Below are 22579 nucleotides of genomic sequence, written 5' to 3'. Positions count from 1 at the left end.
CTCCCACCTGATGGCCAGGCCGGTTCATCCTTTGTGCGATCAATCCAGGGCCGAGTCAATGTGCTGCTGCTGGTCTTACATGCAGCAATGCAAGTCCTCGAAAAAATCAGTCTTAGAGTGTATCATGATCACCCTTCGGCATCTGGATGGTCCAGGTTTGTCGAGGACCTACTGCAATGTTGTGTCGTCCACAGTCGCATCCTGTGTGACGCCGCCATCAAGGGCAAGTACCTTCGCCTGGAGATGCACACCAAGATGAACCTACTCGATGTCTACCTCAAGCACATGCAGTGGTTTGGCCATCGTCCCTTTGACCGGTACAACACCCTTCAAAAGCAGAAGCGAAAAGTTGCTGTCCATGACGCCCTGACACTGTTCAATAAGACCCTCGAGGAGATCCGAGACAGTGATCAGATCGACCTCTGGATGGATTTCCTGCCCAAGGCCCATCAATTCGAGGCGCGGATGGGGACAGCCCGCAAGATTGCATTGGGTGAGCTCAAAAAGCCTCCTTTAGAAGAAGCACAGTTGGAGATCTTTTGCACCAAGCAGACCGAGTTCAGGAGGGCCGGCCACTGGTACCGCTGCCCTAATGGCCACTCATATGTGATTGCCAATAGCAGGAAGGCCATGCAAGAGTTGACTTGTCCCGACTGTGGTACGCGCATCAGTGGCTAGATGCATCGGCTCTGCTTGGATAATGAGCGTAAACATGGAGTTTGAGGACTTCTATCGACGCATTCAATAGTGGGCTTGATCGGACAACTACCAACAACATAAAGCATATTTATTGTCGATTTCACGTAAAATGCTCTCATCGATCAGTTGTTGGACATCCTAATTCTTGTCTCCAAAAAATAAACCTTGATTATTATTTTTTTGTTTCTTTGATTAAAGATTCCTTTGTGTTTTGATGCAAAGGAACATAATGACCGAAGAATGGAGTGAAGGAGGTGACTAGGTTTCGGCGGATTTTTTTTTTTTTGGTTGAGGGAGAAGGAGAGAGAGAGACAGACAAGACTGGGAGAGTGGGAAGAGGGAGAGAGGAAGTGAGGGATGAGAGGGAAGAAAGGGAAGAGAGGGAAGAGAGGGAAGAAGGAGAGATGTGAGAGAGAGCGGAGAGAAGAGGGAGGAGAGAGAGGAGATAGATAGAGAGGAAACCGTGCGCATACATCAGTTTTCCAGGCTCCATCTGCTCGCTTCTCGGTGCAACAGAAACTAGACGTTGGACGAAGTGAGTGGTTTAGTATACACCCATAAAATAATACTCTTTATCGACGCAGGTAATAATGCATTAATGTTTTTCAACGGATCAGTTGAATCCAGATCGATGGAGGTCATTGTTACTTATTTTACAATACAATTAGGTGGCATAATTCCAGAACATCAACTACGAAAACTTGGCAGACGAAAAAAACAATTGTCCGTTCTCATATTAGTAGCGCTCTGCTTAGCATATGGTGGGTTGGCCATGCATCTATTCTCCATGGATGTAAGGTATTGACCGAGCCATCCCCTGATTAGCGTTGAGTCGTCGCGCTTTCATAGCATGGCCTCCTATCAATGAGCAATGCCATAGGTGAAGGGGCAGCTGGCGTATTTCCGAGACGATAACGAGGTCAAGTTAATTGCAATTCAGAACCAGAGCAATACATTTTTTTGGCAGCAGCACGCCCCAGAAGCTGTGGCCTTGCGGAAACAGCTCTCTGATTTAGAGTAACTACACGCCGACACACTTGATTCATCGGTTAGTAAGTGAAATTATCCTTTGAGCGAGAAGTTAATTAACGCATCTGCGTTTCTTTGAATATGGTGACATTCGACTGATGATTATTTAAGTGAATATCTTAGTCCCATTGCAATTTCTATGGTAATGTACAACCGCATCCCTCCTCCAATATTATTTACAGGAAATAGTCGCGCATGAATGGTGGACATAGCAGGAAGGTCAGGAAGGTCAGGAAGACCCTGCAGGCATCTGTCTCCATCTTCCATCCAACGCCTCTTCGATACCTCGGACCGCAGAAGAGGGTTGGCGATGGTCTTGCGTGTTCACGAGATGACTCCCCATTCGGCGCTCAAGCAGTAACGCGGGGTGGGGCCGGTGCATCTAACCATCCTGACTCTAGAGGAGTTGTTTACGATTGGTCATATATTCTACTACTGTAGCTGCTGGCTTATTCTGACCCACTGTCGAGATCGTCTACTTGGTTAAGACTTCATTTGGCATGAACGACTGTTCTTGAGCGACGGTGATGATCGCGTTTGGCGACACTCAACCTTGGCATAGACGAGTTCTCAGAGGAGGGTGTGCACCTCAAGTAGGAAAGATACCACATACAATACCGTCTACATCAGATGCTGAAAGACACACAGCGCTGACACGCGCCATCACAAGCGCAAGCTTTACATGGCTCCATCATGGTGTTTTTTAAACGGCTCTGGCAAAGGGTTTTATTGAAGATTCTCGCCGAGAAAGTTGCCGCAGAAACCCATTAGTGATGCAACGAGCACGAAGTCAATATCCATCCATGCCTCTAGCGAAGTACTTGTTTCAGAGCGCTTTTTATCCATCGATATGCAACCTGATGTAAATCCGATGGGATGTTTACCGCCACCAATTCATCCAGTCACTACTGAGCGATACATAAGCTTGGCATGTCCTTCCAAGTCAACAACGGTCTTCTCCAGCATTATGTGATCCAGCATTATGTGATCCAGCATTATCTGATCCAGTATTATCTGATCCAGCATTATTTGATCCAGCATTCTACCGCTCGCCAACAACAGTCATAGTCCGTCGCTTTTTAGGACGCATGGGCGTGGTCTGCAGTGGGGGGAGGTGGAGTCGGTGGGGCGGTGTTGATGGTGAGCGCTCGATCGCGCTCTCCTCATCAGTCACGTCCCCTTCCTCGATCACGTCCTCTTCATCATCCCAACTCACTGGAACCTCTTGTATGATCGCCTTTGCGTCCAAAAGGACAACCTTGGCGATTAGCAAGTGCTTTAGAATGCGTAGGTTCAGTTTGAAATGAGAAACGTCCTCAGCAATCCTGAATTCCTTATGATAAGGACGAACCCGAACAACGTAACCACCGGGAGAGTTTGCGAAAAGCGTCGTCAACGTAGGGCCTAGGTTGCATGAATAGAGATAGACCAGCCATTAAACTAAACGTCAGAAAAAAAAAGCATTCCATTGACATACACAATATACCTGACAGCATAAAGCCCATGAGGGTCAGCTCGCGACTCCTGGTCGTCACGTATAAACCCTGGAGGCGGTTCCGGAGCATGTCGTGCAGCTCTCTTGTGATCTTCAGCGTATCCAACAGGAACTTGCTCCCAGTGTTGTCAAACACCTTGCCTGCTTCTAATACACCAATGTTCAAAGGCTGCTGTCCTAGAACCTGCACAAGACCATCACAGCGGTAACCCATCCGCTTCCTCTCCAAGGCACCTTCCGTAGGCAAAGCCCGATCTCCATTTCTTCTCTTGGCCGTGTCCTCACTAGTCAGCTCTCCGTGCACAACCACCATGCCTTGAACATCTCGGAAAAGGGAGTTAATCATACCAAAGATGTCATTGCGCCAAAACGACTCCTGTTGACTTGCCTTTAGTGGTGCAGGCTGCTGACAGTAGAGACCAAGCCTATTGTAAAAAGTAAGCCCGATAACGCGTGAGTCAAGATGAAAGGGCGAGGAGTGAAAGACAAGCGGACGATGGAAAATCACATCTCCGTAATGAATTGGAATAAGCATATGTTCAGGTTTTGATCTTACCAATTCTCGATCGTAATTCGTATCCATCTGTAGATCCAGTGCTTTTCGTGTTCATACGGCCCAGTGATAGGTAGATGGGCGTCCGCGGCTTTGTGCAGCTCCTCGATGTTGTCTTTATTGAAAGTATCGAGGTACTTCACAATAAGCGGTGATGGCTGCGGCATTGGTTTCCAATTGGTGTCGCAGACCTCCGACCATTCATGCGCCGTGAATAGTTTGCGCGTGTGCTTATCCATTGTGTGGATGACGAGAGAATGGATGTGGCTAATCACGGAGGAAAATTGAAGAATGAATTACATAACCTCACAGTATAGACGAGACAGTTCGACAATGTTCCAAGCGCGCCTACTTACTGCTGCACTGTGCAGGTCTCTCTAGCAGCCTTAATGAGCACATCCTCGACGTATCGACCACTACATTTTAGTCTCCAGAACTGTCTCCGGTCCAGCTGCCCTACCATCGCCTCAAATTCTTCCACATCATACTGATACTCTTCCGGCGCATCCTGTGAGTAAACAGGCGCACATGTTATAACGTGAGTAAAGTGGACAAGAACACAGATATCTGACGCGATGGAACGCATGACATGCAACTTACCTCATCAATAACAGCCTTCCCTCTACCCTTTGGTTTCTTCAGCAACGTTTGGTTCTTTAATGTCTTTGCCTCTGTTGTCTGCGTTGATGAGGCAATGCTTGATAATTCTGTAGGAATGGCCACTGTAATGAAATTGTGAACAGGTTAACAAGCATTCGTACCTTTTAGCTAGGAGAGCGTATGCGTGTCCAAACAAAAACAGCAGCATGAAGCACTCTTACAAACCTTCTGCAGATCTCGGGAAATCCGAGGCAGACGGCGATAGAGCCTGGGATTCTAGAAGCAGCATCATTCAGAACTCTTATAAGATTGCTCTCTTCACGCACGTTCGATCCTACCGTACGGTGTAGTAGACTCGCACCTCGAGTTGATAGACAGGCAGAAATTGATCACTTACCTGAGCGGGTGCTCGTCGTGTCAGCCCGGAAGCGAAGACTCGGTGATGGGGAATTCGACTTTAAGACCTTCATGGAGGGATAAAAGTATGAAGAGCTGAGAGGGCTGCCATAAGCTCTCTTAATAGCAAAATGGATATCAGTGCTGCTATTACCTTGACGGATGTGTTGTGAAAATGGGCGGTTCGCACATTGGCTGAGAATGTGGATTCTGCTTCACCCATCTCTTGATGAGCGCGACGCAGTCTCAGCTCTCGCATCGCAGCATTTAACAAGGCCTTTCCTTCGTCCGTCCGTAAATGCTTGTAGCATTTGCCAGCATAGGTGTGGAGCATTGATTTCCCGTTTCTGTGAATCTCTTGCAGTGCCTCAACGAACTGCTCCATGCCCTCGGCATCCTTATGCAGGGCGAAATTAGAGGGTGTCCAATCCTCAGGTCCGTTCGTCTTGAAAAAGCGATGCACAGACAACCGCGAGATGACCGAGATATCAGCGACACTGGCAGACTCAGCATTGAAAATAGGGTACATGTCGAAGTCTGAAGAAATATGAGAAGTGCGAGAATTGACCTGTGGGATGTATGGATGTGTGAGCTGTGGGATGCTGTTGACGTGTGAAGCATCAGGGTTTTTTGCCTCCAAAGATTCTAGGACAATGGGCGCGAAAACTACGTTACCGAAGTGACGAACCGCACGCCCCTCCTAGATCCAAGCTAAGACTATGTGTTTGCTTACACGCTTATTTTCTAGTTTTGATGGAGGGACGTGTGGTTCGTCACTTCGGTGACGTAGTTTTCGCGCCCATTGTTCTGGAGATATTGCGTTCAAACCTCCTTGTCCTCCTTCACTCCCCCACTTTCTACTGTATCTTCGTGACAATACGGATGCATCAAAACAGTACATTAACGAATCATCCTCTTGCTCTCCCACTGTTGTCGCTGTTTTCTTTATGGGTCTGGACAGCCCACCCTTCACGGCCTCTGAAGAACAACTGCAGGCGACTAAGGGCGCTTGCTCTTCATTGGCTAAGTGGCTCTGGTCTAGCGGAACCTGCTGGCCAGCGCCAAAGGTAAGTGTCCTCATTCCGAAACATGAGTCCTGGATTAGGAAGAGGCGTCTTTATTTTTTCCATCATCATCACTTGAAATGCTTTCGTTTCACTGTTGTTACCATATTTTCTTGACGGGTCTGGACAGCCCACCCTTCACGGCCTCTGAAGAATAACTGCAGGCGACTAAGGGCGCTTGCTCTTCATTGGCTAAGTGGCTCTGGTCTAGCGGAACCTGCTGGCCAGCGCCAAAGGTAAGTGTCCTCATTCCGAAACATGAGTCCTGGATTAGGAAGAGGCGTCCTTATTTTTTCCATCATCATCACTTGAAATGCTTTCGTTTCACTGTTGTTACCATATTTTCTTGACGGGTCTGGACAGCCCACCCTTCACGGCCTCTGAAGAATAACTGCAGGCGACTAAGGGCGCTTGCTCTTCATTGGCTAAGTGGCTCTGGTCTAGCGGAACCTGCTGGCCAGCGCCAAAGGTAAGTGTCCTCATTCCGAAACATGAGTCCTGGATTAGGAAGAGGCGTCCCTTTTTTCTGTCAACCCTCATGGCAAATCATGCTTTTAGACTGCCTTCCGTGCTTGATGACAGTTGGATAATCCTGTTTCTTATGCTCCATTGCCTTGCCCAAATCATTTATGGTTGGAGAAAGAATTATCTGGCCCTTTCACGCTTGTCAGGTAGAAGATACAAACACGGATGTCAGTCTGGGTGGGGTACTGATGTCGGATGGGCCGTCTCCCTTTTTGTAGGCATCCTGTTCTAACGTGAATAATGAGGACAAGTTAATTGCAATTCAGAACCAGAGCAATACATTTTTTTGGCAGCAGCACGCCCCAGAAGCTGTGGCCTTGCGGAAACAGCTCTCTGATTTAGAGTAACTACACGCCGACACACTTGATTCATCGGTTAGTAAGTGAAATTATCCTTTGAGCGAGAAGTTAATTAACGCATCTGCGTTTCTTTGAATATGGTGACATTCGACTGATGATTATTTAAGTGAATATCTTAGTCCCATTGCAATTTCTATGGTAATGTACAACCGCATCCCTCCTCCAATATTATTTACAGGAAATAGTCGCGCATGAATGGTGGACATAGCAGGAAGGTCAGGAAGGTCAGGAAGACCCTGCAGGCATCTGTCTCCATCTTCCATCCAACGCCTCTTCGATACCTCGGACCGCAGAAGAGGGTTGGCGATGGTCTTGCGTGTTCACGAGATGACTCCCCATTCGGCGCTCAAGCAGTAACGCGGGGTGGGGCCGGTGCATCTAACCATCCTGACTCTAGAGGAGTTGTTTACGATTGGTCATATATTCTACTACTGTAGCTGCTGGCTTATTCTGACCCACTGTCGAGATCGTCTACTTGGTTAAGACTTCATTTGGCATGAACGACTGTTCTTGAGCGACGGTGATGATCGCGTTTGGCGACACTCAACCTTGGCATAGACGAGTTCTCAGAGGAGGGTGTGCACCTCAAGTAGGAAAGATACAGTGCGCAATAAAAAGTTCCCATGGACATGAGACTTTATAATCATATAGAAGTCCATAGAGTCATTAGATCTTCCTGAAACTTGCATAGTGGTAGAAGTAATAGGAGGTGCAGTCCACTGAGGTTCTGGAGCAATTGAATGTACGAACGCAAAGTCATGCGCACTGTCGTAAGCACAAACCTTAATTTACCACAAGTTGTCTAAGCAGGACCATTTTTGTATCTTTGTGGAAGCCATACCACGGACTCCGCCACCGATATTGCTCGAGCAGGTGTTCCAGTTGCATAGTATGCCGCGCACTATCATCTCGACCGCGACTCTCGTTTCATAAGCAAATTCTGAACGGCATTGATGAAGATGATGGGGACCAAATTGAACATGTCGACGGTATATCACCTCAGAATGATGGACAGACGGAGCGTGCCAATCGAACGCTTGAAGAGATGCTTTGCTTTTTACATTTCATACAATCAAAAGGACTGGTACAACAATTTGGTGAACCCATCGACAGAATTTTCGCCCTTTTTCCTCAACTACGGTCACCGCTCTCTCGTGCCTGCATCACTCCTGAAACCGTCCATCACCAACGTGCCATCGGCCTCAGACTTCGTCGCTTCTCAGATGATTGCTTTCGCTCGAGCCAAGGTGCTATCATCACTGCTCAGGATCGCCAAAAGCAAGAAGCAGATAAATTCCGCAGCAAAGTGCCTTTCGGTGTCGGTGTCATGGTACTTCTTAGCACAGAACACCTCTCAGTCGCAGCACATGCCAGTCGGCCCTCAAGAAGGCTTGAACCGCTGTATATCGGCCCTTACAAGGCTGTCGAGCAGGTCAACGGCAACGCATTCAAAGTCGACCTGGGAAATCTGTTGTTCTAGGCTTTCATATGAGTGACATGTGTTGTTGATAAGGGGGGACGAAATGGAAAGATGTAATGTTGAGATGAGGAGAAAGTGGCATGGTGATGAATACAGAACAATTCTGGCTTAAATACGTCCAGAACGTACCCACACGGCCTACCTGCTCATGTCGTTTGACGCGTCTTTTTCTGCGATGGTTCTGGATCCAAAGCAGTAGCAGAGTATGTGCCAGAAAAAAATTCGCAGCAGATGTAATATCCACGGGAGGTTCAAGGTATAAGACAGGCATAAAATCTAAATTACTTCCGTATCTTACAAGATTCTTTGATCGTCTCGAGTACTGGGCTTGACCTTGGGTCTTAGCACACTTTACAGCTGATATATAACCAACTCAGATAGTCAGGGAGATGAATAGATCCACAGCAACATGAAGTCGTCCCTGGGTCCGCAATCCACTTTGCTACAGGTATTCGAAGCAGTCGCAGGAAGTGACCGCCACAAGGCACTTCAAGGTCAGGCATGCCAAGCCAAACAGCAAGCAGATGTCGCAGTGCAAAGTTCTGTTTGGAGACATCTACAGCATGAATCAGCGTTATCTTGGCCGCTTTGCTCTGTAACAGATGGAGACCAAGGTGCGAGAGCCCTTGTTTTATGGAGCCTCTGTCCATGCGAAGAACATCTAACTAAGAGAGTCTGTTGCAGATGGCACAGTGAATCTTTTGTTATTATTTTTATTTCTATTTCTAAGTATTTATTCTTTTTTTTTTTTTTTTTTTTTGTTAATGCCAGTTTCATTCAGTTGTCCATCTTTGCTCTTTTCTTGTTGTAATTAGGTCGAAAGTACTATTAAGCAAGGCCATCATAATACGTCATTAACCACAGTGCTCTATCAGCTTGAAGAGCACAATGCTGAGCGCGTCTATGATGTCGTTCACCTCACAATCCCCGTTCGCATTCAGTATGTGGTGCGTTTGAAAGTCGGATCCTACCTCTGTACATACCTTTTTCTTCATATCACTAGTCTGGTCTGCTGTTGCTTTTTTAAGCGATGTTGATTGATAAGAGGTGCAAGTACTACGTATTTGCCTTATCAAGAAGAGATGGTTCCGCAAGGCCCATCAAGGCGACGCTGAGTCCGACTTGGCAAATGAGCCATTCATATTCCCGCCACTGTCAAGTTCTAGACAGGCAGGTGAGTAAGGGATGGAGGAGCAAGAGCGAGTACAAGGTAGGAAGATATTTTATTGTAGACTAGGGTTTGACTAGGGCAACTAAGTGGGCCGTTTGTACGTGAGTAAAGTATGGCTCGAGGCCCCAGATCGATAGCTTATATCCAATAAGCTCCCGTGCTCGGAACCGTGACATAAAGTAACTCCCATGGAATAGGCAAGGTAGACACGGGCAAGCGCGTACTTGGAACGGGCAAGCAACCTTAAACAGGATATGCTTTCATTCAGACTCGCGTGGCGAGCAATTGCAATTCTGCCCGAACCTTGATTCGCGACAGAACCCCTCTCTTTGGAGCGACTCCCCGGGAGCGCAAAACAGGATCGGGCTTGGCAGGATACTGCTGATGGAGCTCCTCGGTGAGATCCTTGCAATAAGCGAGGTTCTTGGCTGGCTCCCAAGTCCGGTCATCCGGAGCGAAATCCTTCCAATCAACAAGATACTGCAACTTGCTGTAGCGATGTAACAATAGTCATCATAGTATATATATTCATGCACAGCAATTACTAATAAAGTCAGTTCTCTTCACTTTCTTCGCCTTGTTATAAGCGGTAACGCGAATCCAAGATCGATTCGACTTCGTACTCGGCCTCGCCTTCAACCTCAACTGGAGGGGCGGAGGATTAATATGACCTGTGATCTCATTCTTGTTGTAGGGTTCAAGCAATGAGACGTAAGACCAGATGAATGCGGCGCTTTTTTTATTAACGAGAATCCCCATAGACATAGGACTTATTAACTAATCCGCTCCGGAGATCTCGATGAAGAAGTAATGAAGGGATTTTTTTTTCAGAATGTTGGCGTTGCAATTTCTCAACAGTACCGTTGAGAATCGCACTGAGACCTATAGAACATATTAATGAATAGTATTTCCACTCTCATTCCAAGTTTTGCTGCAATTCAACCAGCCATTACTGAGATATTTGTGCTACTGCAGAGTATTTAAAACTTGTTCTAGTTTTGTCTGGTACTGTATGTTGTTTCCAACTTTCAGAGGAACTGCTTGAGGGCAGGCGAGCCTATGTTCGGTCTTATCCAGAGCAGGAAAGTCGATGCCGGCCGATCGCTCATCTTCTTCCCGATTTCGTCCAGGCGTGCCTGTAACATATGAAATCGATGATAAGGCATCAGAAAAAGCAGGGGGAAATAGAATGAGAAAGAGAGAGAGAGAGAGAGAGTAGGGTAGGTAGTCAAAAACAGACAGCGTGGCGTTACCTTGGCCTCAAGCAGTACCGGCAGGTGCAAGACCATCTGGCCCAGCTGGCTAGTCTGCGCTGGAAGATGAATCGCGCCGTATTGCTGCATGATGTAAATTCCCGGTCCTGCAAGTTCCATCCAGTAAAGCCGTACCACAAGGCCTACAGTGATGGCGAAATAGATAGATATTAAAAGCGACGTGCATTATTGAAGCTCAAACCATCTATTTTCCATGCCACTCGCCGAAGAAAAATGAACTACCTGCCACAAGGACACCGATGGGCTTACTCACGCCACTGTTGATAGCCGCCTTCATAAATCGGCCGAGGCGGATGAGATCCAAAGAGACCTTTTTTTTCTCGCCTGCCCTTTTTTGAGAGGTGATCTTGCAAAAGAAAATTTCCTTGCCGTCAACGCTTAGTGTCACATCTGGCCGTCTTGTTTTGACATGGGTGGATAGGGTGTCATAAGTAAAGTTGTGGTCTCTTCCTTGCAACGCCGACAACATGGAAGCCACGTAATGGACAGTGAAGTCCGCTTCACATGAAGTTGATGGCACAGCCTGTACATGACTGGCGAAGGCATACATAGCCTCCAGACCGCAGTTGTAGTCCGTAGCTCCTGGCTTGTACTCTGGGAAGACAACATCTGCTGGCCGCGCGGTTGCTGAAAATTTAGCGAGTTTCCGTGCAACTTCAAGAAGTTCCAGTTGATCTTGTCCTGGAAGCTGATGCTCATCCATGTCCTGCTCCTTTCGTAGCTCCAAGAGCGCAGCATATAGGCCGGATCGCTTGACAATGGGCCCTGGCTCTTGATCCTCGTGGCATATGAGGATATTATTTAAGAGTAATATCTCATCTGAATGTGATGCAACCTTCAGGTCTTCCTCTTGCTTGATCTCTTGTAGGCAGCGCTTCATGTATTGTGTGAGATTAACCTCGCAAATAATAGCGCCGTCGGGCAGCTCCAAGTCGCACGTAACCTCGATCGCATCTGGTATGTCGTCACTGCAGATCTCTTCGTCACCGCTGCGAGATGTGTTGGTAGGGTTGCTGACCAACGGACCCTACAGAGTAAGGAAACACGAGTTTAGGTACCACTGAACTTATCACACAATAACCGCGCCCTCCGATGAAAATAAAGATGTAGTCAACGTACAAGGAACAGCTACCGTGCAATATCTGTAGTATTTGAGGACAGCTTGCATGGAGAGAACAGGAAGAGGTTACTATGATGTGAAAAATACAATAGACAGGCCTATCCTGGGCACACTACCCAGATATACCTCGGTCTCCGAGAACGAGGAGGATGGAGGAGGAAAAGAGAACTTCTCTCGAACCCTTCTGTTCGTATGCTCGATGACTGGTGAAATGGCATTCGTCAGTGCCCTGGCAGCGCCTGATGCCACTGCACTGGCCAGTTCCTCTTGATCGTCCTCCGCAGGACGAGCAAAAATCTCTCGAAGTGCCCTGAGATTCCTTCTATCCTACAAATATAAAGTGCAGAGTGTCAGGACCTCCGACAAGGAGAGAAAGCTATACAAAGAATAAAAAGGAGAGAATATACTTTTAACGCAGCTCGTGTCTCGGTTGCTCATTGCTGCTGCTCCTGAGAGCCGGTTTCTTGAACGCAAGCAAGAACTTTGTGGAGCGAATCCATAGCCACAGTGTATGTTACATAGCGAAACGATTTTGCATATTGCGATATCAGCTCCTTTAGAGTCGCAGCTTGATGCCGAAGGACAAACTGTATTCGAGCGAGTTGCTGCCCAGGACTGAAAGTGAATGTCGTTCTCCTCTTCTTCGTGGCGCGTTTATCGTCGGACATGCTTGCGATGTGGCTCTGTAAAAAGATGTGGTGTAACTGGTGGCGATGTTGCTGACTTGATGCGCAGGGTCTTTTTTGTGGAGGGGAAGAGACTACTAAATTTGCCATCTGACTTCAGCACCCTTGTCTACTTGAAAAAACACCACAACCCTTTTCTCTTAATTGGCCTCCATCAACTACTGAACCGAGCGACTGGTCGTTAGAAGAAGAGCAGGATGCCCTCCTTTGCCATTGGCGATGCCTCCCATGGTAATCCATGATCTTTCATTTGGTTTAGTCTTGCGTCTTTTCGGAGAATTGTGGAGGAAAGGCAGCTGTATGCATTACCGATGACGGTTCGTGGGGTCGAAGTAAGGTCCTGAGGGTGGCCAGGGGGCCTCTGGCCTTTAACGCTCATGGGACTGAACTCCTACGCGCCTTCGCGTCGCTTCTTGCCGCGCGGAGTCATCACTCTTCTATGGTCGTGCCATACTAGTCTGTTGATGGATGAGGCTGCTTTGACGCCCCTTGTGCCTGGAGACGTTCAGGTCAAGTCTTCTTGACCCTCAAGGGTATATCCATCCAACCACATTTCAAGTTTTTGCAGTATCATCTATCTGTCTGTGTTGATCAAAATGTACTTGCACTGGCGTTTCTTATTATCACTTCTAGACCTTCGGATACGACGTGAAGCGCCAAGGATCGTTTAACTATTGCATTATACCATCAATCAATCATACATCCCGCTCGCTCGCACAAGGAAAACTTTCCGCAAAAGGATAACACTTGCAGGTATGCCAGTTTGCAAAGCACTTTGGCTTAAGCCTTTTCCGCATGCACACTCTAGTTCCTCTTACTCATTTCTTTTCCATTTCTTTTTTGCTCCGGATCCTTTCGCTACGCTTCGTTTCCCTGTGGGTCACCCTGTATCTCCTGTCGGTAGCCCCGTTTTCTTCATCTCATAAATGGATCATGTTGATTTGCTGTTCGTGCTTCATTGCAGATCAACCTAACTGAAGTTATTTAATCACTGCCCCTGAATCCCCTTCCTCAACTCATACGTGCGAGACCAACAGGCATTGCCCCTCGCTATAACTGGTGTCCGCAGCCTACCAAGGGCCATGCGGCGTGGCATTGTCGATACGCCTGGTTCACGGCCGAGCCTCCCCTTTCCAGACGCGAGCAGTTCAGAACAAACGTCGTACAGGATGTACTAGCAATGCCTGCCTTCGATGTTAGCAGATGCGAGAAGACCCGGTCCGTGGGATGCTCCGCCTACAATAGGGGTTCTATTTCAACGCGTCGACGAAGAATCCTGAATCAATCGATCTCTGCCATCTTTCCAAGCTCATTGATGCGAAGACATCGGGGAACGGGATCTTAGAGTCAACACCGGCTTCGCAAGGAACATGACCCTCTTGCTCTTCCTCCCTTGGCTCTTGAGACTCAACTATTGCTTGCGGGTGCCGACCTGTCGCCGAGCGTTTTCAAGTGCAAGTTGGGCCACACTTCAGTCCTGTCCGCACGTGTTTAAGTAATGCAATCGAGTTTAGGCTGCGCAGAATGGGATGGGAATGAAAAGCATAGCATATCCTTAATTAAGAATGGCTCCCTTGTTGGTATGATGTTTGTAATATATAATACAGTTATAGTAGCCCAATAACAAATAGGTAACAGCAATCGGAACAAAGCCAAAGCATCGCTTGGCGTTGAAGCATTCCTCGTTCGAAGCGAATGGCTCCGTTCGACTGCGAGGTGAATCGAGCGGTGCAGCAGGGTCGCTGAAGATAGGGGTAAGGTCGCGAAATCACAAAAACCAGCAGTGAGATCTGTGTACTTCAGATGTTGCACTTGTTTGTGTTGATGGCCAAGTTGGTCTTATTCAGTACGTACATACTCAATCCGTTTATGCCGATCTCGGGGGGATATCGCGTTTCTGTCAAGAGTTGAAACCAGAGGACATGTTGCCGAGGGCCTGGTTCATTACCCGTTTGAAAATGATTAGATAAAGGCTTTAAGCTATCGTGCATGAATGCAGTTAACGGTTGGTCATCCTCAGGGATTAGCTCAGGATGGATCAATTGCAGAATAATGGCATTGCCAGTAAGACGCGTAATGCTTTCAAAGATTAATGGCAGATTACCTGCTCGCTCTTAAAACTACTCTATCCGAGACTGCCTATATAGTGTATGGCACTCGTGCCTCAAGCATGACAAAGCTTGCCATTTGGGCAGCAACCTGTCTTTCCTCCTTTAAGCCGTACACAGTAGGTTCCTTTTCGGCAGCATGCACCTCCCTTACAGCAGTTGGAGTTCTTGGGGCAACAGCCCTTCCCGTCGCATCCCATTTGACTGTTGGGGCAACATCCTGGTCCGACGCAAAATTTACCAGCACCGCAACAACCACGTTTGGGGCAGCATCTACCCCCGAGAGGACAGCACCGGGATCGATCGTTGGAACAAAGGCCAGTTCCGCCAGGACAGACTAAAGCTATGCAATATTTTTAGATCAAAAGTACAATGGTGTTAATTTTAAAACCATCGTTTCCAGTCTCCATGGGCTACATAAATTGGCTTTCTTTTACGTGTCAGACTTGCCATACCTTTTCGTTTCTCTAAGAGATTATCAGCCTCGAGATCGAACGGATCATCGCGACGGCTCAAGACCGAGCTGAAGTGGGGCTCAATTCCGTTAAAGACAGGGGAAAGGGCTGGGATTTTGTCCTCACCAGGAGTGGCGCCATCGGCAACAGCTACAACGACGGCGGCGATCGAGATTAGAATGGAGATCTTCATTTTGTGGGTCGGAGGTTGTGATTGTTATAAAAAAAAAGAAAAAAAAAGGCAGATGCATTTTTATATGTCCGTAGACAGATTCGCGTAAAGAAGAAAGAGCCAGATCGAATCATGCGGAAAGGAATGGGGCACAAGTGCGGCGTGTCTCCGCGCCGCAGCAAAAATCGAAAATCAGGGCAGTTGTGAGCAGCTCTTTTTCAGGGGAACAATGCAAAGTGTCGAGGAACATGTACAGTAAGAGGAAGTATGGCTGGGAGAATGGGGCTGCGGCTCTGTTGATGTGTTCTAGAAACTAGCTCAGGGAGCTTAAATAAAGTTGTGCGTCCCTGAACACTCGCTCCTTTTAGGCTCATTGGTCCGGACGGAGACGAGCATGTGGCGATGAGCATGTGGCAGTGAACCATTGTGCAAATGAGCGCGCGTGGGCGAAACGAGACTATTTGCTGGCATGTCCTTCGCGTTGCAGTAGACAGAGGCCATGCGTACGGGACAGCACGGTGCTCGGCGGCGACCCCAGTAGTCCAGGGCTGGGTATATGCATACATGCAGCAATGCAGCACGATGAGGAGCGGTTGGCAATGTGGAGCGGACATTGTCACACAGGTGTACAAGGAACACCCCTACTCCAGTCTCGTCGCTGCGCCCTTGTTGTAGGAATCGTAGTAGCATACTGGGTAAGCAGGGTGGTGCGGCACTGAAAGCCACATCAGATGCTTCGTTTACTAAACGTAGTAGACTAGTCACTACTACGGCGTTGAGGACATTCCCTCTTTCCTTCACTTTCCCTCTTTTATATACTTCCTCTAATCCTCTCTTCTCGCGGTAAGGTCTTGTCAAAACCGAGGAAGGGCTGTAGACTGACGGGCAATGGGCGTTCGGGTTGATCCCGTGCAAAGCGTTTCGTGAATCCATTGTCCTTCACTCCATGACTTGGAAAGGTCTGTAGCCCGACATGGGTGGTCAGCAGCGCCTTCAGTCTTGTGAAGGGTCTGCCTCCTTGCGCTCGAATTTGAAGATTTGGCTCTTTTTACCTTTCTCATTTCCTCATCCCTGCCCTTTCGGGCGGTTGCCAAGTCGGCGACAGTGTTCCTGGTTATTTTCCACACCTCATTTCTAGCCGACTAAGGTGATGTTTGCAGAAACTCCATCTGGGAAGGTCTCTTTCCCGTGTCTTTTCCAAGAGTCTGCCTGACTACAAAAGATATATCGTTGTGCAGCGGCCACCAGTAGGTAATGCATTCATGCTCACTTTGCAGCGGTGTCTAGACTTGCCGCAACGGTGCTGTTCTCGTCCCGAGTTCTAAGGGTAATAGTGCTACTCCAGCCCACAGTCCCGCAAGAATCTCATCACCTCTCTTCCCCGATGTATCTGGTGTTCAGTGTCCATATACTTTTTTATTATTATTTATTGGCGCCAAATCCCCTCAGATGTAGGCGTGTCAAAGGTTTACTTCATCCGGCTGACTATTACGACTATTATAAAACGATAGTCGCACTGACGACAATTGCGGTCAAGTCAAGGCCCGGAGGCTCCGACGCTATTATTTTTCGATTTGCCCAGCCTAGGCAATTTCAACAAATCTCTCCCTGGAATTCTCTTTTTGGAGTGAGCAGATGTCAAAACGCGGACAGTCTCGGAGCTACTGTCGTGGACATGAAGTCTTCACCTCAACGCTGGCGAAAAAGATTTAGACCCGAACGACATGTGCACAATCATTCATGCACTTTGGACTGTCCAAACATCTATTTGTCCGAGAGCAACGAGCAGAATACAGACAGAGTGCGATTTCTGACCTTTGGCCTCTGTATGCACGACCTTTGATTCTGGACCATTGTTTGGGTATTCCCGGGAGAAGCACCTCGTTCGCGCGCCAGAGATGGATGCTCTTGCAGGTCGCCATGCTTGCCTTCCAGGACGTGTTCGAGAGTGTTTCCAAGATATCAGTGTGGTGTCCCATAACACAAGTCACCGAGTCTCAATATCATCGACCTTCTACAGGAAGGACTCGTGCGACAAAGTACAGAAGCAACCACTTCGTCGAGCTGACTCTCCAGCGCGCATCATATTTCTCCTGGATTTGAACGAGGCGCAAGTGCTGGGTTGGCTCGCCGACGGCACGTTTCTGGAGAGTGACCGCAGAACCAGTCGGCCAGTGCTGACGCCTATACTCCATGCTTTCAGACGAGTACAAGATTCGTAGGATATGCCCTGTGACAGTTTTTGCTGGTCCGGGAGGACGCACCAGGGGAATAGACAGTTTGCGAAACAAATCATCCAGTACAATCAAAGTTTATCAAGTAGGGACTCGCACTTTTGGTCATTGCGAAAGTCTTACCACAAGTTCACCGCAATTTCGCAAGTTCACATTGCACCAATGGGAGCGCATTTTTTTCACATTTAAAAAAAAACACAAGCAGACGCGAACTATGCTTACACGCTTTAATTAAAGAAAGGTGGTGTGCTTGCTTTTAAACTCCATTGTTCTTCCCTCCGTCCTTACTCATTAAAGCCCACAGAGATGGAGCGCGATACAGACAGTGACGCCAGCAGCATCTACAGCAATGACACCGATATCGACGAACTCCACGCTGCATACGAGCTTAATGCCGTGGACGAAGTTCTACATGATGACGATGAATTCGATCATGTTCTATGGGATCAAGAGTTCGACGGTTTTGAGCGCAACCTTTTGGATGCTGAGCTCGAAGGCCAGATCCAGTATGAAGCTGACCTGGCCGCGAACAGAGAGGAGGGGGTGGTTATTCCTGATCGCGCTGAGTATTTCTTTGGTGTGGATGAGATTGGGGCCGAGTTGGAAGACATGCGGCTCGAGGCTGCCAACGAGATCGAGAACGAGGATCATGAACCCGAGCAGGAGCAGGGAGACTTCGAGGATGACAGGAGAGTTCAAGCTATTGTGGCAGGTATTGAGCTAGTGAGAGGGGCTGTTGAAAGGATGGATGATGAGGTTGTGCCAGATCCTGATGCTCAACAGCAGCTGCAGCGCTTCATTCCAGTATTACAACTTATTGCACAGGCGATCCAGGTGATGCATGGAAACTTTGTGCAAATACGGCCCAGGATTGAGCGACCTCGCATACCCAACATTCGTTTCGATCTCGAACAAGTCCCTAGACCAAACTGTCAGCTCTATTTCCGCTTTTACCAGGAGGACATTCTGGAGATGGTTGTTGCATTGCGAACGCCAGAGATCTTCGTCCTTGACAATGGCTCCAAAGTTCACTCTGTCGAGGCGCTTTGTATCGTGTTGCGTCGACTTGCATATCCATGCCGCCTCTTTGATCTCATGGATATCTTTGGACGATCACAATCTATGCTATCACGCATTTTCAACCACACCCTTCGGTTCCTCTATCGGCGATGGAGGCAAAGACTCTTTTGGGATCCCATCCGTCTCGGCCCCGACAAGTTGGAAGAGCTTCATTATGCTATCCGAAGGCAGAATGCACCATGCCTTTCAAGCTTTGCATTTATTGATGGTACTGTTCGTGCAGTTTGTCGTCCAATCGATGGGCAAGAGCAAATCTACAATGGCCACAAGCGCGTTCACGCCATGAAGTATCAGTCAGTTGCCACACCCGATGGTATCATTGTTCACCTGTCTGGGCCGTTTGCAGGGAACCGCCATGATTCGCGTCTTTTCGAGATGTCTGCCCTTGCTCCGATTCTTCGAGCATGTGCAAAAGGGTATGACAACCGCCAGATGAGTCTGTATGGAGATCCTGCTTATATACTGAGCGACATCATGCAGCGGCCGTTCCACACAGCAGGCATCTCTCCTGAGGAGCAGCGTTTCAATGAGTGTATGTCTAAGGTCAGAATTGGTGTTGAGTGGTGCTTTGGTTACGTTCTGCAATACTTCCCCTTCTCTGATTTCAAAAAAAATCAGAAGACACTTCTTATGGAGGTGCACACCCACTATATTTGCTCTGTCCTTTTTGCAAACATTCGCTCCTGCATCCGACAAACAAACTCATCCTCTTCCAAGTTTCGAGTCAACCCCCCCACTCTTGATGAGTATCTTCATGATTAAACAAGGCAATCAAAACGTTTATATTAAGGGATATAGTAGTGCTGTGTATTAAAAAAAAAAAAAAAAAAAAAAAAAAAGAGGATTGAATTTAAATCTTTTTTCGAATATCCGAAACGAGTCCGTTGATGTTTTCCATGAGTTCCAACATTCTTTTCTCAACAGTACTTGCTCGTGGAGCCTGTGATCGCGGAGCGCGTCTGTTGATAGGGTTGAAGCGAACAGATTCAGCTGTTGCCAGGCGGTTTGGATTCGAAGATGTTGCTGTGGTGGTAGATGATGAACTTGAGGAAGAAAAAGATGATGAAGTCGAAGAAGAGGGATCCATGGATGATGAGGATGCTGCCGTGGCCGATGAAGTCGTGGGCATGCTCATCTGTCGTAATGACTCCTGCCTGTTGGTATTGTGGTGTAGTAAATGAGAATCAGTTGGTTGTTCTTGCAAAGTTAATATTAGATCACGGGGAAGAGCACCGCCCCCAGAATAAAAGAATAAACGGTCTGGTACCTGAACCAGAGTCTTCTTTCCACCAAAATCATTTGTATCACACATTGTATTCGTCCAGATTGTCCGGATAACCCGCATCAACGACAGGTACTGACTACCACCGTCAGCAACCCATGCAACGAGATACAATCAACAGGAAATGCCGATCCTGATCATTCGCCACCTTTGCGCCGTCAATCGCTCTTATTTTAGACATTGTACTTGCCCCGCAGCGCTTCCCCGATTACCGATCGTCTCATTGAGCATCCGTCATCGGCCCACCCTCGTGAAACGGCATTATAAAGGTACAACGGAGGCCTGATCAGCAACTATTGGCATACAACGACTCCAGAGGGGTGGACTTCATTGTCACGACTCCTCACCTCATCGGACATCACAATATGCGAACTCCTTGCAACTACCCCAGTCATTCCCAAAGGAATATAGTCCTAGCTCGCACCATTTAGCTAAACAGATCCCCATATTTATTCCTTTCCATTTACGTCTAGTCTATTTTACCTTTGTGTTCTTACATTCCGATCTAAAGGAGGACCCTGCACCACGAACCAGTAAGTGACCGAAGCACAGCCTTGCCGAAGTCCTATTCGCGTGGTAACTCCCGTTGTAAATAGAACTAATGGTAGAAGTTATAGAACCCGTTAGTAGACCCCCTACACCGCACCGAAAACTGGTGGAGAACCTGGGCAACCAAGGACCGTTCCAGATATTAAAAATCCGATCACAACAAGAAAAATTTTCAGGATGTCAAATTCCGACCCAGCCCCAGAGAATGTCACAGACTGGCAGAATGCGCTTCTCAAGATGATGGCGGGAATTGAAGCATCGCAGAAACAGCAAGCGGCGAGATTGGAAGCTCTAGAACAAGAGATAATAGCTGGAAGGGGAGGTCCAAAGAGAAGCACGAAGCGACATTCGCCACGGAACAGTAGCTCGGACGAGGAGGATGCTAACTGGCCCAACCCTCCCACTGAGAGAGAAGAGGAGCAGACCTATGTCCACACTGATTTTAGACCAGCCCGGACTTTTGCGGCAACAACACCAAATATGGACAGTGTTAGAACGGACAACGCCCCCACTACACAGATGATCAGCGAGGCGAACAAACGCATGTACAACGGCAAGAAGTTCGACCTCAAGGTGGAGGATGCAGATGAATGGACGGATTACTTCCGAGGATACCTAGGATCCAACATCGGCGATCTACACGCTCAGTTGCAGAATGGAGTCGCCATTAGGATGTTGGGACAGGCCTTAGTCGGAGTGACGGAGCAATTCTGGTTTGCAGAGGCGCGCCAAGTCAAGAACAATTGGCATGAAATCCTGGACGATTTCGAGGAGAGCTTCACCCCAGACCACATTAGACAACGAAACTGTTCCATCGAAGGCGTGAGAGCATGCAAGCAAGAAGAACATGAGTCGACTAGGATATTCCTGATTCGATTCGAACGCGCCGTCGCTCGATACAGACGTGCTACTGTCAAGAAGCGAATTAACATCGAGGAACGAAACGTCGTAGAGGCCTTGTACGCCAACGTGAGATCGGACGAGGTCGCCAAAAGCGTTAAGAAGACCACTTCGATCGTGAAGGCGCTAGCCGCGGCAAAGGCTCGAGCCAACGAGGAAAGTCAATGGGAATTCTTGCGAGAGAACGATCCCGAGCCCATGACCAAGCCCGACAGGTCAAAGGTCAGCCAGAACGAGAGGCCAGCGAGAGCTACGTCTGCAGAGAAACTTTCGATCAGGAAAGGGCCCAGCAAAGAAAGCGAACCGGATATAGCAGCCTTGATAAAATCCGTGGGCGAGATGAAAATCATGATCAGCAAACAGGGAAGCTATGGTGGAAACCCAAGAGCTCCCGGGGCCCCAAGGACCCGACCTCGCCCGAACATCGAGGATGTGGAATGCTTCAACTGTCACAAGAAAGGGCATTACTCAAACGACTGCAAGGCGGAACCGGAGAAGCGGACGATGTTGGCAACCGTCGAGGCCTATAATCGCGTGGAATATCCAGCCGCAGGATCCTTCGTCGGCAACGCCGATTTAACTCATGAGGACTGGGACGAATACCGGGAGGAGCAAGAAAGGCGCGAGGAGGATTTTCGGATGGGATGGTGGAATTAGGTCAATCCCACCGTCCCGAGTATACCAGACCGCCCGAAGCATTCGCGTTTGCAGCGTTAAAGCAGAGATCGAATAGGGACCAGAGGAAAGGCTTCACCTTACCGTTCCAGCGGGTCACAGCTCCATTGCGACCTGATCAGATCAAGAAGCTTGCCACTGCCGCCGCTTCTAGAGAAAGGCCCGCACCTCAACAATTGGCAGCCACACCGACCTCCAGGTGGCCAGCTATCACCCCGAACCCACCTCAGAACGAATCGGCAATGCCCCTACACTCCTCACTACCACCACCGACGGCGAACATCTTCCAGCCCGGCCACACTCCGTCGTTCCCACCAGCGAGGTCGGCAGCGGTAGATGCCACGCCAACAGTGCCCATGGATGAGGCAGATATGGAGATCGATGAAGACGAACCGAAGAAGAATCCCAGAGCGGAGAGGAAGTCCAAAGCGGAGAAGGTCACAGCTGTGGAAATCCCTCCTCACCCCCGCAAGAAGGCGACACCCAAGAAAAATACCGAGACCCCCGCAATCCCGAAGGAGACTAAACGGGCTAATGCGAAGAAACCGAGAGACGAACGTGTAAAGGCGAGTAATATCGGGAACAAACCCCTGGTTCGGAAGCCCACACTCGCAAAGGCGAAGAACGGCTTGTCGGAGATGAAAGCCAAGATGAAATCACTGCCCGCACCCAG

General features: G+C 48.4%; 5 protein-coding genes across 5 annotated transcripts; 2 read left to right on the top strand and 3 right to left on the bottom strand.

Annotated features, from left to right (window-relative positions):
• Positions 1-465: 465 nt before the first annotated feature.
• BC939DRAFT_404737 (uncharacterized protein) lies at positions 466-678 on the top strand (the record flags this gene model as incomplete). The annotated part of the gene is made up of 1 exon (XM_051552811.1): positions 466-678. One exon carries the CDS (start codon positions 466-468, stop codon positions 676-678), a length of 213 nt encoding a protein of 70 aa, XP_051405890.1.
• A 1758-nt stretch (positions 679-2436) lies between these two features.
• Positions 2437-5469, bottom strand: BC939DRAFT_471536 (uncharacterized protein). Its single transcript, XM_051558219.1, has 8 exons — positions 4927-5469; positions 4774-4840; positions 4602-4652; positions 4377-4498; positions 4133-4284; positions 3780-4043; positions 3215-3648; positions 2437-3132 (listed from the first exon to the last, which is right to left on the bottom strand). Exons 1-8 carry the CDS (start codon positions 5299-5301, stop codon positions 2771-2773), a joined length of 1827 nt encoding a protein of 608 aa, XP_051405889.1. The 5' UTR covers positions 5302-5469; the 3' UTR covers positions 2437-2770.
• A 5371-nt stretch (positions 5470-10840) lies between these two features.
• BC939DRAFT_471527 (uncharacterized protein) lies at positions 10841-11752 on the bottom strand (the record flags this gene model as incomplete). The annotated part of the gene is made up of 1 exon (XM_051558218.1): positions 10841-11752. A coding segment is annotated over exon 1 (635 nt), but the record flags the coding sequence as incomplete, so codon positions are not given.
• A 2824-nt stretch (positions 11753-14576) lies between these two features.
• Positions 14577-15207, bottom strand: BC939DRAFT_482557 (uncharacterized protein; the record flags this gene model as incomplete). Its single annotated transcript, XM_051559130.1, has 3 exons — positions 14577-14590; positions 14714-14902; positions 15015-15207. The coding sequence occupies 3 exons, from the start codon at positions 15205-15207 to the stop codon at positions 14577-14579; spliced, it is 396 nt and encodes a 131-aa protein (XP_051405887.1).
• Positions 15208-20282: 5075 nt separating this feature from the next.
• Positions 20283-22065, top strand: BC939DRAFT_83619 (uncharacterized protein). The gene has a single exon (XM_051561933.1). The coding sequence runs from the start codon at positions 20509-20511 to the stop codon at positions 21886-21888; it is 1380 nt and encodes a 459-aa protein (XP_051405886.1). The 5' UTR covers positions 20283-20508; the 3' UTR covers positions 21889-22065.
• Positions 22066-22579: the final 514 nt, after the last annotated feature.

This window comes from Gamsiella multidivaricata (genome assembly GCF_025024155.1).
Source record: "Gamsiella multidivaricata strain RSA 2152 chromosome Unknown BC939scaffold_168, whole genome shotgun sequence".
NCBI classification, from domain to species: Eukaryota; Fungi; Mortierellomycota; class Mortierellomycetes; order Mortierellales; family Mortierellaceae; genus Gamsiella; species Gamsiella multidivaricata.
The sequence above is the reverse complement of the archived record's forward strand: the minus strand, read 5'-3'. Positions and strand labels throughout refer to the sequence as shown.